Below are 15,012 nucleotides of genomic sequence, written 5' to 3'. Positions count from 1 at the left end.
TGTGTGCGAGGGATGGAGGGGACCACGTGTGTGTGCGTGTGGGAGGGGGGCAGATATGTCCGTGTGAGGGGGAGGGGCAAGTGTGTCAGAAGACGAGTGGTCCCAATGGATGATGAAAGATGAACCCATAGAGGGGGAATCGCTGCCCGCGATGTCCGGGCAACTGTGGGGAGGGTGGGGCAGTGGGCAACGATGCCGGGGGGGGGGGGGGGGGGTTGGGATGAGGGCCGGGGCAGCAGCGAAACACACATCCCCTACAAAGCACCAGCCACAAACAAGCTGCTCCACTATGCCCACCGCAGAGTGATAGGTGGGTGGGTGGGTGGGGTGGGCATAGGGCAGCAGCATGTTTGTGTCCAGCCGCCACTCCCTCCCCTCACCTCCCACTGGGCTGCTGCCCCTAGGCAGGAGGGAGGAGAGGGTGCAGCATCGCCCGGCCCTGACTCACACTGCGAGGTGCCCACACCCCCACCACACCCCCACCAGGACCGTGGGATCCTGCACACCCTCTGCCGGGCAGTCAATGGGTGGGAGCAGCACCCATGGGTGGCCCTGACCATGTGCGAGGTGCCTTGTCTGGGATCCATCCCCCTGGGGGAGGGGTGGGGGGGAGAAGAGCACAGACTCGGGTCCACAAGTAACCACCCTACACTACCAGTACATCACCCAGTTACCGGTCCCCAGTAGACAGGCAGCACCCCTGGGTGCCACGGGAATAATCCCCTGGGGAGACAGCCCGGGATGAGGGGGAGGGGGTGTGTTCCGAGAGTGCTGAGGAGAGGTCCTGGCGACGTCGTGGCTCCAGGGGTCCGGGGTCCGGGGGGCTCAGGGGCCGCTCCCGTAGGCGTAGTCGGCCTTGTTGTGCATCACCAGCTTGTTGTCCACAAAGTAGAAGCTATCGGAGCGGGTGTGGTAGGGCCGGGCGGACATCTCCTGGACTGGGGCACGAGGGAGGAGTGCAGTTAGAGCGTGCCTTGGACCAGCAGCAGGCAACCCGCGCGCGGGGCACAGGAGGCCAATCGGCCCATCGAGTCCCTGCTGTGCCCTCTGCAGACAAGCTGGTTAAATACCCCTAGAGATGGCCTCCCCTGCACGTCTACCCTCGGCATCTTTACCCCATGCCCCCGCTGATCCAGCTGTGTACAGCTGCAGCACCAACACCTGTGAAACTTAAGGGGCAACTCTTTCACACAGAGGGGGGCGGGTATATGGAACGAGTCGCCAGAGGAAATGACGGAGGCAGTTGCTCAAACTACATGCAGGTTAAGATAATCGTACAGCACAGGTTTTTGAGGGTTATGGCTTTGCCTTTAGAAAGGAGATGAGGAGGAATTTCTTTAGCCACAGGCTGGTGAATTTGTGGAATCCATTGCCACAGATGGCTGTGGAGGCCAAGTCAATGGATATTTTTAAAGCGGAGGCTGATAGGTCGATTAATAAAGGTGTCAAAGGTTACGGGGAGAAGGCAGAGAATGGGATTGAGAGGGAAAGATAGAACGGCCATAATTGAATAGGGGAGTGGATCGATGGGCCGAATGGCCTAATATTTGCTCCTATGCTTGATGAACATGCAACAAAGGGAAATGGGATTTGGTCTAGACAGGCATCCTGGGCAGCACGGACCAGTTGGGCCGAAGGGCCTTACGGTGTGCTGTACTGCTCGGACTCTATGCTGAGGTTCAGGAACATCGGAGATTTCAGGATATTGCGGGAACTGCTGACGGAGAGGCTGCGGTCAGTCCGTGGACCTGAGCTGAGCGGCGGGGCAAGAGGATCATCAAAGGGGGTGAAAACACAGACTGAGCTCAACTCGGTGATGGTAGGGCAGGAGAGGGGCCGAACGGCCTCTCACTGCTGCTGTCCCAGCCGGAGGGGCCGGCAGGACGAGGGGTGGTGGTGAGGGTGAGGGTGAGGGTGAGGGTGAGGGGGGGGAGGGGGCCGGCATGAACATACTCACTCAGCTCCTCGGACAACTGGGGAAAGTCGTAGATGTGCTCGCAGGTGTTCTTGCTGCCGGGGATGCAGAAACCAAACTCAAAGTCAAAGCTCTTGAGCAGCTGCTCCCGGAAGTAGTGCCTCTCGATCATCCGGAAATTGTTGATGGGTTTGTCACCCACAGTGAACTCCACCCTGTCGGGGAGAAGGGGAAATGACCATGACTGGGCACATTATCATGGGGTCAGCACCACCATCCCCACCACCACCCCCACCCTGGCCTACATAGATACATAGAAACATAGAAAATAGGTGCAGGAGTAGGCCATTCGGCCCTTCGAGCCTGCACCGCCATTCGATATGATCATGGCTGATCATCCAACTCAGTATCCCATCCCTGCCTTCTCTCCATACCCCCTGATCCCTTTAGCCACAAGGGCCGCATATAACTCCCTCTTAAATATAGCCAATGAACTGGCCTCAACTACCTTCTGCGGCAGAGAATTCCACAGATTCACCACTCTCTGTGTAAAAAATGATTTTCTCATCTCGGTCCTAAAAGACTTCCCTCTTATCCTTAAACTGTGACCCTTAGTTCTGGACTTCCCCAACATTGGGAATAATCTTCCTGCATCTAGCCTGTCCCACCCCTTAAGAATTTTGTAAGTTTCTATAAGATCCCCCCTCAATCTTCTAAATTCTAGCGAGTACAAGCCGAGTCTATCCAGTCTTTTTTTCATATGAAAGTCCTGCCATCCCTGGAATCAGTCTGGTGAACCTTCTCTGTTCTCCCTCGACATACACCCCCTTCCCTCGCTCCCACTCCCCACCTAACCCACAGACCCCCCCACACACACTCGACCCAGACACCACCCTCCATCCGGCCCAGAGACCCCCCCTCCCACCCCCCACCTGGTCTTGAAAACCCCCACCCCGAGTAACACCCACCCAGAACAGGCCCAGAAACCCCCTCCCACACCCGGCCCAGGGCCCACCCGCTACCTGGCAAAGAGACCACTCCCCACCCCAAACTACACTCACCCCTCTCTTTGGCCAGAGAGACCCCCCCCCAAAGTACCCCCCCCCCACCCACACTCACCCACCCCACCCCCAACCCCCTCTCGGCCCAGAGACCCCCACCCCAGGGGAAACCCCTACAGAGAAGTGGAGGAAGGAGTGAGTGATTCTGCGGGGGTCCCGTTCCCCCTCTCTCCCCGGGGTGGGTCAGGGGGACTCACGTGGCGCCGACCTGACGCAGACGCAGGAAGGCGGGCGTGAACTGGTAGCGCACGAACCGTCCGGCATTGGCATCGGTCTCCTTGCGGTCACACTGATCCCGCTCTGCAACAACATGGAGACCAGTTAGCGGGAACGCCGGGATCGGGAGCACAGCCGGGGGGAGGCGGGGTGGGGGGGGTCAGATCATCTCCTCCACCCTAGGGAGAGCACCATGCAGGCTGGGGTGGGGGGAGTTCAGGTCCTGGGGTGATCCCGAGCGATCCAACGGGTTGCTTGTGCTCTGGGTCTTTTATTTATTTACCTGGCATCAAGGGCAAGGTGAGCAGTTATTGCCCTCCCCTTGATACCCGTGAGCAGGTGGGCATGTGGGGGAGAGACTCCTAGTGAGGATGAAGGAATGGAGGTATTTCCATGCCACGATGGGAAAGCCACCGGATGCGAGGGTAGGTGTTGGATGGAGAGGGTTGTTCACTGGGACTGACGTGGCACAGATGGTGCCTTTCATGTACCAGCCGGTGCCTGGACGTTGCCCGGGTCTTGCTGCCTTCAGGCAACGGGCAGCTTCACCCACTGAGGGGATGTGATTAGAGATGAACCCTATGCCACTAGTGGCCATGCCCACCCCTGACCTTCGGATGGAGGGACGGTCACTGATGGAGCAGCAGAAGGTGGCTGGGTCCAGGACCCTGCCCTGAGCAACTCCCACACTGATGGCCTGGGGCTGGGGCGAGTGACTCCGACCATCATCTGACCCCGGTGCCCACTGACCAGTTTACCCGGGCTCCCCGGTCCCACACTGGGCCATCGCCCCCACAATTGTGGTGAGGTCTGGAGCCGAGGGTCCCGGTGGAACTCGAAACGGCCGATCGCTGGTGAGCCCCCCCCCCCCCCCCCCCCCCCACCGCCCCCCCACATTGATGGCTGGGATTATCCTGCTGTTTTTGAACAGGACTTCCCTGGGCAGTGTCCCGATCATCGGACAAATGTTGGAACTGGGTTGGAGCAGCTGGCCAGAGGTGTACATCGAGGAGCGCAGGCTCTCAGTGCCACAGCGGGGGTGGGGGTCGAGTCCTGTGCTCACTGGTGTCCAGGGGTGTCACAGTTCCGTGATATTGGTGAATTGGAGCAGCTGGAGACAGGCTCCGGGGAGGTGGGAACTCAAAAGGGTCGACGTGTCGAAGGGAAAGTACTCAGAGACTGGCCCTGTAAGGGGCAGCAACCCACTCTGCCCTTTGGCCCACTATCCCGCCCACTCCTCGGCCCACCCAGCTGTGCCCATCCTCGGGGAGGGTCCCCGGCAGTGCGGTCAGTGCCAGTGTGGGGGGACGTTCATCACGGAGCACGGCCATGACTCACCCGCCGCGGGGGGCTTGGTGATCTCAAACAGCACGGCCCCCGACTCCATGTCCCGGATCTTGAACCTCGTGAAGTCAATGTTGTAGACGTTGTCCTCAGGGGCGCACAGGTACCCTGGGGGGCGGGGAGAGACGGGCGTCAATCATCGCTGGAGGCCAAACATCAACATCAATGCAGATACCCAGCCTCAGAGTCCCAGGACCTCGCCCCAACCCTGCACCCACGGACATCAGCTCCTGCCCCAAGACCTTCCACATACACCATTGACCCCTGCACAAGACCCCCCCCCCCCCCCCCCCCCCCCTGATACTGACTCTGGGACCTCCCCCCAACCCTGGAACCACCCACCCCTGACCCTGACCCTAGGACCCACCCTCTCCTGACCCCTGTCCCTGAACCTAAGACTCCCCTTCCCACCCCTGACCCCAACCCTGGGACTCCTGACATCGACCCTGGGAGCCCCCCCCGACCCTGACCCTGGGATTGACCCCCACCTCTGACCCTGGGTTCCCCCACCCCTAACCCAGGCCCAGGGACCCCCACCCCTGACCCCACCCCCACCTCTGACCCTGGGATCCCCCCACCTCTGACCCCCATCCCCGACCTCGAAACCTGGGACCTCCTGATTGCGACTCTGGGACTCCCCCTCCCCCTCCCAGCCCAATGACCTCCCACCTCTGACACTAATCCCTGCACAGGATCTCCCCAATCCCTCAGCCTCTGCTCACAAATACACCAACAAAACAGCCCCTTCGGCCCATCGTATCTGTGCCAACCATCAACCAACCGTGGACATTAATCTAATTCTATTCTTCCCACATTCCCGTAACCTCGACTCTACCACTCACCTACACGGGGGGGAGGGGGAGGGTCATCACAGCAGCTGATTAACCTACCACCCCACACGTCTTAAGGATGCGAGATGACTCTGGAGCACCCTGGAGAAACAGGGAGAACATGCAGGCTCCACACAGGCAGCACCCAGGTCAGGATTGCACAGCAGCCACTGGACAAGGTGCCCAGACTGGTCTGGTCACTGCAATGCCAGAGGCACAGCGAGGGTAAGGGGGGAGGGGGGGGGGGGGGTCTCATCATGCACAGCACAACTCCCGTGTGGGACTACAGGCAGGAATAGCGGTTAAAGCATAGAACTGATGAACAGGCCATTTTGCCCACAAAGTCCATGCTGAACATGATGCAATATAGAACAGTACAGCACAGGAACAGACCCTTTGGCCCACATTACCCATGTGGACAATATACCAAGTTAAACTAATCCCCTCTGCCTGCATGAGATCCATATCCCTCCATTACCTGCTTATCCATGTGCCTATCTAATGGCCTCCACCACCATCTTGGCAGTATGTTCCAGTCACCCACTGTGCAAAATAAACTGCCCCTTACATCTCTTTTAAACTTTGTCCCACTCGCCGTAAAGCTGTGCCGTCTAGTCTTTGTGTAGTCAAGGGTTATTAATAGCCAGTGCTTATCTGTGAGATTTCCATCCAGGGGAAAAGATTCCGACTGTCCACCTCTCTGGGTCTCCCATCATTTTACAAACTTCTACCAGGTCTCCCCTCAGCCTCTGATGCCCCAGAGAAAACAATCCACGTTTGCCTAACCTCTCCTTATACCTAATACTCCTTAATCCAGGCAGAATTCTGGTAAATCTCCTCTGCACCCTTTCCAAAGCCCCTAACCTTCCTGTGATGGGGTGACCAGAACTGCCAACAATACTCCAAATACAGCGTAGCCAGAAGTCTTGTAGACATGCAACATGACTTACTGACCCTTTGCCCCTGTCCCACCTAGGAAACCTGAACGGAAACCTCTGGAGACTTTGCGCCCCACCCAAAGTTTCCGTGCAGTTCCCGGAGGTTTTTGTCAGTCTCCCTACCTGCTTCCAACTCCGGCAACCACCTGCAACCTCCGGGAACCGCACGGAAACCTTGGGTGGGGGGCAAAGTCTCCAGAGGTTTCCGTTCAGGTTTCCTAAGTGGGACAGGGGCATTATTACTCAATGCTGCAAATAATCCAAGCATGCCATACACCTCCTCTACCACTTGTGTTGCCACTTTCTGTGAGCTGCAGAATTGGACCCCAAGTTCCCTCTGTACATCAATACTAGGAAGCAAAGATCCTATAGCATCTTTGCTAGGAAGGGTCTTGTCACTAGACACTTCCAAGTGAGTTAAGGCTTTGAGCAGGAGGATGCTGGTCTTGGTTCGACTACTGCTTGTGGGCAGAGTTCCCATTTCACCCCTCTGAGTGCTGATGTGACAGCAGCAGAGAGGGGGTGCAGACAGGTTTGCACCCCGAGTCTTTGAGTTACAAACAGGTAGGTTTTTCTTCAGCAGAAATCTGGCAGGCAGCATTCACAACCAGCGGTGGGAGAGCTGCAGAATGTCGATCAGCCAGATTAGAGTGGTAGCAGGGCACAAGGCATCACTCTCACTGCCCGCCCGGCCTTGCTGCAACAGTCGAGTGCAGCCTAATCTCACAGATAAGCACTGGATATTAATAACCCTTGACTACACACAGCTTCACCCAGCCTCTCTCCCCTGTGCCTGCCCACTCCCTGCGTCTGATTGACCACTGATTCAACTACCAGCCGGGGACTTGTGCGGGCTTCTTCCATCCCCCCCCCCCCCCCCCCCCCCCCCCCCCCCCCCCCCCCCCCCCCACGAGGAGGGGGCTTCCTCCGCCCTCGGCTAGGGGGAGATCCCCTCCCTTCACAACCCATTACAAAAACCACGCCGGTATTGGCCCTGCTGTTAACCCCTTCCCTTCTGACACCACTGAAATCACAAAGACTATGCTCTGGCATGCTAACGTTTAGTTTACCAAACCAGACACCAGTGATTAGTGCACTCCAGTCACGATGTAAATACATTCTGAAGAAAGGTCCTGACCCAAAATACATGCTATCTATCCCTTTCCCTCCACAGATGCTGCCTGACCTGCTGAGTTTATAGACACAACATGTAAATAGATCTTCAGCTACCAAATCTATGCCAACCATTAATCACCGATTCACACACTAGTTCCATGTTATCCCACTTTCCCATCCACATTAGGGGCAATTTACAGAGGCCAATTAACCTACAAATCCACACATCATTGGGATGTGGGAGAAAACTGGAGCACCAGTCACAGGGAAAACATGCAAACTCCGTACAGACAGCCCTCGAGATCAGGATCAAATGCAGGTCTCTGGTGCAGTGGGGAAGCAGCTCTACCCGCTGCGACACTGTTCCCCCACAATGAAGAACAGTGTCGTCTGGCATGTTTTTTGTTTTACTCACTACTTTCCAGCATTTACAGTCTCTTGTCTCTATAAACACAGTCTGCCTTGTGTAGTTGGGAGGTCGATGAGCATTAGTATTCCAGTGGCCACACTTGGAAAAGCAGCTCCTGCACCAATCCTGACACAAGGAGCCTGCGTTTGCCCGAGCAGTGAAGGCCTCCATTCAGTGGTTCCACTTCCACTGAGGCAGAGGCACAACCAGAGGGACCCAACCGCAAAATACTGCAGATGCTAGAAATCCAAAATAAAGCCACGAACACTCAGCAGGTCAGGCAGCCTCTGCGCAGGTGGAATCATAACCAACATCTCATATCAACAAGCTGTCACCAGGTTCAGGACAAATTAGAAACTGATTACTTTTTCAGTTGCCCGGAAGAGGGAGAAGTGGAGAGGAAAAGGGAATGTTTGTGAAAGGGCAGAGATCATGCAAGGCAGGAATGCCCAAGTGATGCTGGCTCAGAGAGGGCAGTGCAGGCTAGTGGAAATCCAAACTCCTTCAGTGGTAGAGTTGCTGCCTTACAGCGCCACAGCCCCAGGTTTGATCCTGACCACGGGTGCTTTCTCCACAGAGTTTGCACGCTCGCCTGTGACTGTGAGTTTTCTCTTGGTGATCTGATTTCCACCCCATGTTCCAAAGATGTGCAGGTTTGTTGGGTAACTGGCTTCTGTGAGTTATCCCTGGAGTGTAGCACAGAACTAGTGTATGGGTGATCCCTGAGTGACGTAGACTCGTGGGTCAAAGGGCCTGTTTCCACGCTGTATTGCTAAAACAAAACCTTTTTTGGTAAAATCAGATTACTCCATTACCTGGTTGCTCATAGAACACCACTACCATTGGGATGAAGATGGAGCTTCCTAGGGTCACCACCAGCAGTGGTGATTCCGGTAACTCCATGCCTTCTGTTATCCCAAGTTGTGTGCCATGGGACCCCTCCGTTAATTAACATCAGACTCTCCAACATGACACAACACTTACCTCAACTGTGACCTATAGGCTCCCTTTGACATGTTATAGGAGTAAAATTAGGCCATTCAGCCCATCAAGTCTACTCTGCCTCCTAATCCCATTCTGCCCCTAACCCTTGACACCCATTCTAATCAAGAATTTGTCTATCTCTGCCTTAAAAATATCCACTGACTTGGCCTCCACAGCCCTCTGTGGCAATGAGTTCCACAGATTAACTACCCTCAGACTAAAGAAATTCTTACTCACCTCCTTTCTAAAAGAGTGCCCTTTAATTCTGAGGTCATGACCTCTGGTCCTAGACTCTCCCACCAGTGGAAACATCCTTTCCACATCCTCTCTATCTATGCCTTTCATTATTCTGTAATAATTGGTTACAATAATTAACTACAGGTTTACTTGTATGAGTATTGTGCTTATTGATTTTGTAATCCACCGGTACAGACCTGTCCCCACCAGAACTGTACCCCAGTGTTATAGAGACAGACCCATCCCCACCAGTACTGTATTCCAGTGTTATACAGTGAACTGCTGGCCAAATGGGCTGAGGAATAGCAAATAGAGTTTAGTGCAGATAAGTGCAAGGTGTTGGATCTTGGTAAGTCAAAGCAGGGCAGGACTTTCAGAATAGATGGCAGGGCTCTGGTGAGTGTTGTAGAGCAGTGAGATCTAAGAGTACAGGTACATGACTCCCTGAATGTCGCCTCAAACTTAAGGCAGCTTTCGGTGCATTGGCTTTCGTTAGTCGAGTATAGGAGTGGGCAGTTATGTTGCAGTTGTACAATATATTGGTGGGGCCACATGTGGAGTATTGTGTTCAGTTTTGGTCACACTGCTATAGCAAGGATGGCATTAAGCTGGGAAAAGTGCAGAGAAGATTTACGAGGATGTTGCAAGGTAACACAAGAGCCTGAGCTATGGGGAGAGAATGGGCAGACTTGGACTTTATCCCTTCGAGCGCACAAGGCTGGGGGGTGATCTTATAGAGGTGTATAAGATCATGAGGGCAATAGAAAGGGTGAACGCATTGTCTTCTACACAGGGTAGAGGAATGAAGAACCAGAAAACAGAGGTTTAAAGTTAGAAGGGAAACATTTAATAGGAACCTGAGGGGCAATTTTCTCCACACAGAGGGTGGTGGGATATGGATTCAGCTGCCAGAGGAAGTAGTTGAGGCAGGTGCAACAACAACATTTAAAAAAACATTTTGGACAAGTACATGGATAGGAAGAGATAGACACATTCCTGATTACAACGGGCGTCAAGCCTTATGGGGAGAAGGCAGTAAAATGGGATTAGGAGGCAGAGATCAGCCATGATTGAATGGTGGAGTAGACTCGATTGGCCAAATGACCTAATTCTACCCCTATAACTTGTGAAGGTTTAGAGGGAAATGGGCCAAAGGTGGCGAGATTACTGTAGGACTTCTTGGTTGGCATGGACTAGTAGGGCCAAAGGGCCTGAATCCACATGGTATGATTCCATGACTATACTGTACCCCAGTGTTATACAGTGACAGACATGTCCCCACCAGTACTGTACCTCAGTGTTATTCAGTCAGGGGGCGTCTGTGCTTTAGTATTATTATTTTTTTGCCCTACAACCCTTCAGAATCTTACACCTGGTTCTTTCGAGCTGTTCCTTAGCCTCGTCCCACCAGTGCCGCCCTGAGCTGACCCGCTTGAGCCCGAGCCCGTGCCCAGCACGGTTGGACTAACCCTGGTCTCCCCACCGAGTGACGGCCCCCGTTCGCCCTGTGTCCCGGGGGCCAGTCCCCGGCCCGCACTCCTCACCCTGGGTGATTCTCTGTAGCCCCAGCACGTCGTCCGGGGTCACGCTCTCCTTCTTCAGCAGCTCCTCCTCGGTGGTCGCCCACACCCCCTCCGGCGCCGACTTCACCTTCATCACGACCGCCTCGGCTTTCTGGGCGGCGCTGCTCAGGGTCCTGGTGCCCGAGAAACTCATGTCCGAGAGCCGGTCCGGAGCACAGCCTCAGCCGCTGCCTTCGCTCCGGACTCCGAGCTCTTCAGCTCCGGGCTCCGCTGCCCGGGACCCGCTCCTTCAGCCCAGGCTTCGCTGCTTCTCGCAGTTCTCCCTCCGTCCTCAACACCGCTCCCGGCTCCCCCGGTTCCAGTCTCTGCTCCTTCGCTCCCGGCCCCGCTCCACCCGGTGCGGGCTCCTCCGCTCCCCCTGTCCCGGTGCCGGCGCCGCCGCCGCTTCTCTCCGGAGCGGCTGAATGTATCCAGCGCGGAGCGCAACACTGCAGGGGGGAGGGGGAGTCACGCACCTTTCCATGTCAATACCACCCTCCTCCCTCCCCAAAAAAATATCCATTCAAGCTGCCGCCGCTCGGTTCTCGTACACTGGGCGAGGGAGGAGGGGGTCGCAATTGCCGGCTCCCCGCCGATAAGGCGCCGCAGTCTTTTTCCCCTCTTTTTGGCCCCACTCCCACAAACCCCGAGCTGGGCCAGGATGGTGCAGCCCGCGGGCAGCCGCTTCATTCACAAATAGGGCTTGGCGGGACCGGGGGAGCGGACGGTTCCAGCGTGTAGGGTGCTGTGGGTGCAGGGTGCCCGGTGCTGTGGGTGCAGGTGTAGGATCTAGCCCCTTGATCCATGCCCACATTTGACTGGCACAATCTGCCCGCATCGATGGGAATGTGCGGATAATTAAATGGGATAAATGTGGGATCGGTGCAACGGGTTAGCACGGATTCGGTGGGATGAATGGCCTGTCTCAATCATCTCATTAACAGTAAGCTGCAAATTCGGAAGAAAAAAATAGAATATACATGGACGAAGGAAGTCATTAAAATTCACACCACGATTACAACCACCTCTTGCCCAGCCATTTGCCTGAAAACAGTTTCCAATTAATCTCGGTGCAGGTAACAATATAATCACTGTATCTCCGTGCTCCCCAGTTCCGGTGGCATGGCCAGGGATTAGCACCAAAGATCCTATAGCGGAGATCTTTGATAAGATACAAGATCTTTGATTAGCACTACCATGGCCCTCCGCTTTGGGATTGACTCCCTCAACCTTTCCACCCCCTCTCGCTTGTTTCTTCCTTTACGGTGCTCCTGAGTCCCCGTCTCTTTGACCAGGCTGGTCTGGATCTCCACTGGAACATGAATGACCCACGGCAGGGTTAGTGTTAAACTCCAGTGCAGTTTAGGAAACGCTGCCTTGTCATTAGAATCTGGGTTCCAGTCAAGATGTTACCCTGAAATCCTGATAACTATTGTATCCAAAGATCACCTTACTTACGTGAAGGTAGACAAAAATGCTGGAGAATCTCAGCGGGTGAGGCAGCATCTATGGAGCGAAGGAAATAGGCGACGTTTCGAGTCTCGACTTCGCTCCATAGATGCTGCCTCATCCGCTGATTTTTTCCCTGCATTTTTGTCTACCTTCCATTTTCCAGCATCTGCAGTTCCTTCTTAAACATTTCGTCTACCTTATGTGACATAACTTCTAACAAAATCTACTCTCAGCCTAAGTGGACTAGACACTACACTAAGTTTAATGCAGATAAATGTTGCATTTGGGAAGTCTAACCAGGGCAGGACCTTCACAGAAAATGGCAGGGCTCCGGGGTAGTGTTGAAGAGCAAAGAGATCCAACTGCAGTACATAGTTCCTTGAAAGTGGGTAGATGGGGCGGTTAAGAAGGTTTTCAGCACATTGGTCTTCGTCAGTCAGAGTATTGAGTACAGAAGTTGAAATATTATCTTGTGTTACAGCTGTACAAAGCGCTGGTGAGGCCACAATTGGAGTATTGTGTTCAATGGTGGTCACCGTGGTATTGGACATATATTGTAGATGTAGATAGGAAGGATGTTGTTAAGCTGGAAAGAGTGCAGAGAGGTTGCCAGGAGTTGTGGCCCTGGACCACAGGGAGAGGTTGGGCAGACTGGGACTATAAATATCTCATTGAAATGCAGGAGGCTGAGAGATGGTCTTATCATGATTAAAATCATGGTTAAAATCATGAAGGGGAAGGATAAATGTACTGGGTCGGGGAGTCAAGAACCAGAGGACATAGGGTTAAAATAGGAACCTGGGGGGCAATTTTATCACCCAGAGGGTGGTGGGTGTATGGAATGAGCTGCGGGTTGCTGAGGCAGCATTTACAAATCTCTTGGACATGTACATTGATCGGAGAGGTTTAGCAGGATATGAACATGCCCCATCTCTCAGATACACGAGTCACTCACTGTCCTATTGCCCAGTCAAGGGACTGAAGAAGGGTCCAGACCCGAAATGTAACCTGTCCATTTCCCTCCGCAGATGCTGCCCGACTCGCTGAGATCAACCAGCACTTGTGTGTTTTGCTCAGGATTCCAGCCTCTGCAGTCTATTGCATCTTTTGTGTTCTCAGCGACCACTGTTTGCAGCTGGGATTAGTGCGAGGTAAAATCATTTCAATTGCCCACACCCCTGGAAGATGACAAAATGTAGGAAGCTGCAATGGCACAACAGGGGCTGTTTTGTCCTCCTTTCTAACGCCGTCTCTGCAATGAGCTCACCAGTCCCAACTAATGCGCCATCTACTGCCCCCTGCTGGCAAGTGCTCTGATGGGATAACTGACTGGAGACACAAGGTGCTGGAATCTTGAACAAACCACAAAGTTTGAGGTACACAAAAATGCTGGAGAAACTCAGCGGGTGCAGCAGCATCTATGGTGCGAAGGAGAGAGGCAACGTTTCGGCCCCCGAAACGTTGCCTTTCTCCTTCGCTCCATAGATGCTGCTGCACCCGCTGAGTTTCTCCAGCATTTTTGTGTACCTTCGATTTTCCAGCATCTGCAGTTCCTTCTTAAACAAAGTGCTGGAGACAGTAAGAAGTATCCCAACCTGAAACATCATCTATCTATTCCCTCCAGAGATGCTGCCTGACCCAGTGAGTTCCTCCGGCACCTTGTGTTCTGTTTGAGGGAGAAATGGCTGTCTGAAGAAACCAAACAAAATCCACTCTTTGTACAAGATCAGGTCTCCCCTGGGGATACAGTGCAATGAAACATGCACAACCTGCTTAGCCCAGGCAATGTACAAGGAGGAGTGGCAGCAAATAATGAATGGAATATATGCCAAGTGACATGCAGGTTAGTAGTTTAATTAGCTTCTGTAAATTGTGCCTAGGATATACGATGCAGAAATGGGCTAACATAGAAGAACCAGTGTATGGATGATCGATGATCGGCATGGGCTCGCTGGGCCGAAGGGCCTGTTTCCACTCTGTATCTCAGAAGTAAACTGCGTTATCCGTGATCACTATTTTCACAGCACGGTTCATAACTTAAAATAAAATTTTACGGCCGGCCACTGTGCTTTTGAAGTGGTTATAGTTAAGCAGGAAATGTTGCGGCCAAATTACTCACAGCAAGCTCGTACTCTTGAGGGTGAATGAGCAGATCACCGGTGACAGTGATCTCTGTTGAGGGATAAATGGGGCTGTCCAGAATGATCAAGGGCCTGTTTGAGTCAGAGTTCATGCAGGAGCTTGTTTAACCTATATCCAACACAGCAGCAGAACCAGATGCAGCAGGCAGCATCACCTCCCTTCCCTCCACACAGGCATACAGCAGCAGTTATTCCAGTACTCCCAGCTCGGATGACCAATTTTTCAATCATCTTGTAAACAAAAATTTGATTAAATGGTATGGCATTGAAACAGGCCCTTTGGCCCACCGAGTCCATGCCAACATCTGTTCATGCTCGTTCTGTTGCATCCACTCCCTGCACACTAGGGTTAATATAAAGATGCCCTTAACCTGCAAACTCAAAACCGGAGCAATCAGAGGAAACCCATGCGGTCACTGGGAAACATGCAAACTCCACAAAGACAGCACCTGAGGTCCAGGTTGATCCTGGGTCTCTGGTGCTGTGAGACTGCAGTTCTACCACCCACTGTGCCATCCAAGGTGAGAAATCCCAGTCCAGAATTCCTCATGCATTTGGGGAATACAATATGTGATGTTCCTTCCTGCCAATCACTCCCACCCTCCACCCCTTCCCCCATGCATGGTAATCAAGGATAAATCATTCTGGTTCTTTGCCTACAATGCAGGGCCATGTCACCCGGGTCAGAAATAACCCACTTTAAGCAATTCAGGGATCCAGCACATCCACTATCGCCCCAGGGAAAGAACATGAGGAATCGACAGCATGTAAGATGGGCCAAATGGGCCCGTCTTTATTTGTAGTCAA

At 53.7% G+C, this 15,012-nt stretch overlaps 1 protein-coding gene across 1 annotated transcript; it reads right to left on the bottom strand.

The window, feature by feature from the left end:
* Positions 1 to 477: 477 nt before the first annotated feature.
* Positions 478 to 11,070, bottom strand: unc119a (unc-119 homolog a (C. elegans)). The gene is made up of 5 exons (XM_055657766.1): positions 10,595 to 11,070; positions 4,531 to 4,644; positions 3,174 to 3,276; positions 1,958 to 2,130; positions 478 to 938 (listed from the first exon to the last, which is right to left on the bottom strand). The coding sequence occupies exons 1-5, from the start codon at positions 10,764 to 10,766 to the stop codon at positions 826 to 828; spliced, it is 675 nt and encodes a 224-aa protein (XP_055513741.1). The 5' UTR covers positions 10,767 to 11,070; the 3' UTR covers positions 478 to 825.
* Between the last annotated feature and the right edge of the window lie 3,942 nt (positions 11,071 to 15,012).

The sequence above is a fragment of the Leucoraja erinacea genome, chromosome 28 (assembly GCF_028641065.1).
Source record: "Leucoraja erinacea ecotype New England chromosome 28, Leri_hhj_1, whole genome shotgun sequence".
Taxonomy (NCBI): domain Eukaryota; kingdom Metazoa; phylum Chordata; class Chondrichthyes; order Rajiformes; family Rajidae; genus Leucoraja; species Leucoraja erinaceus.
Note: the sequence above shows the minus strand (reverse complement) of the source record. Positions and strands in the feature narration are given on the sequence as shown.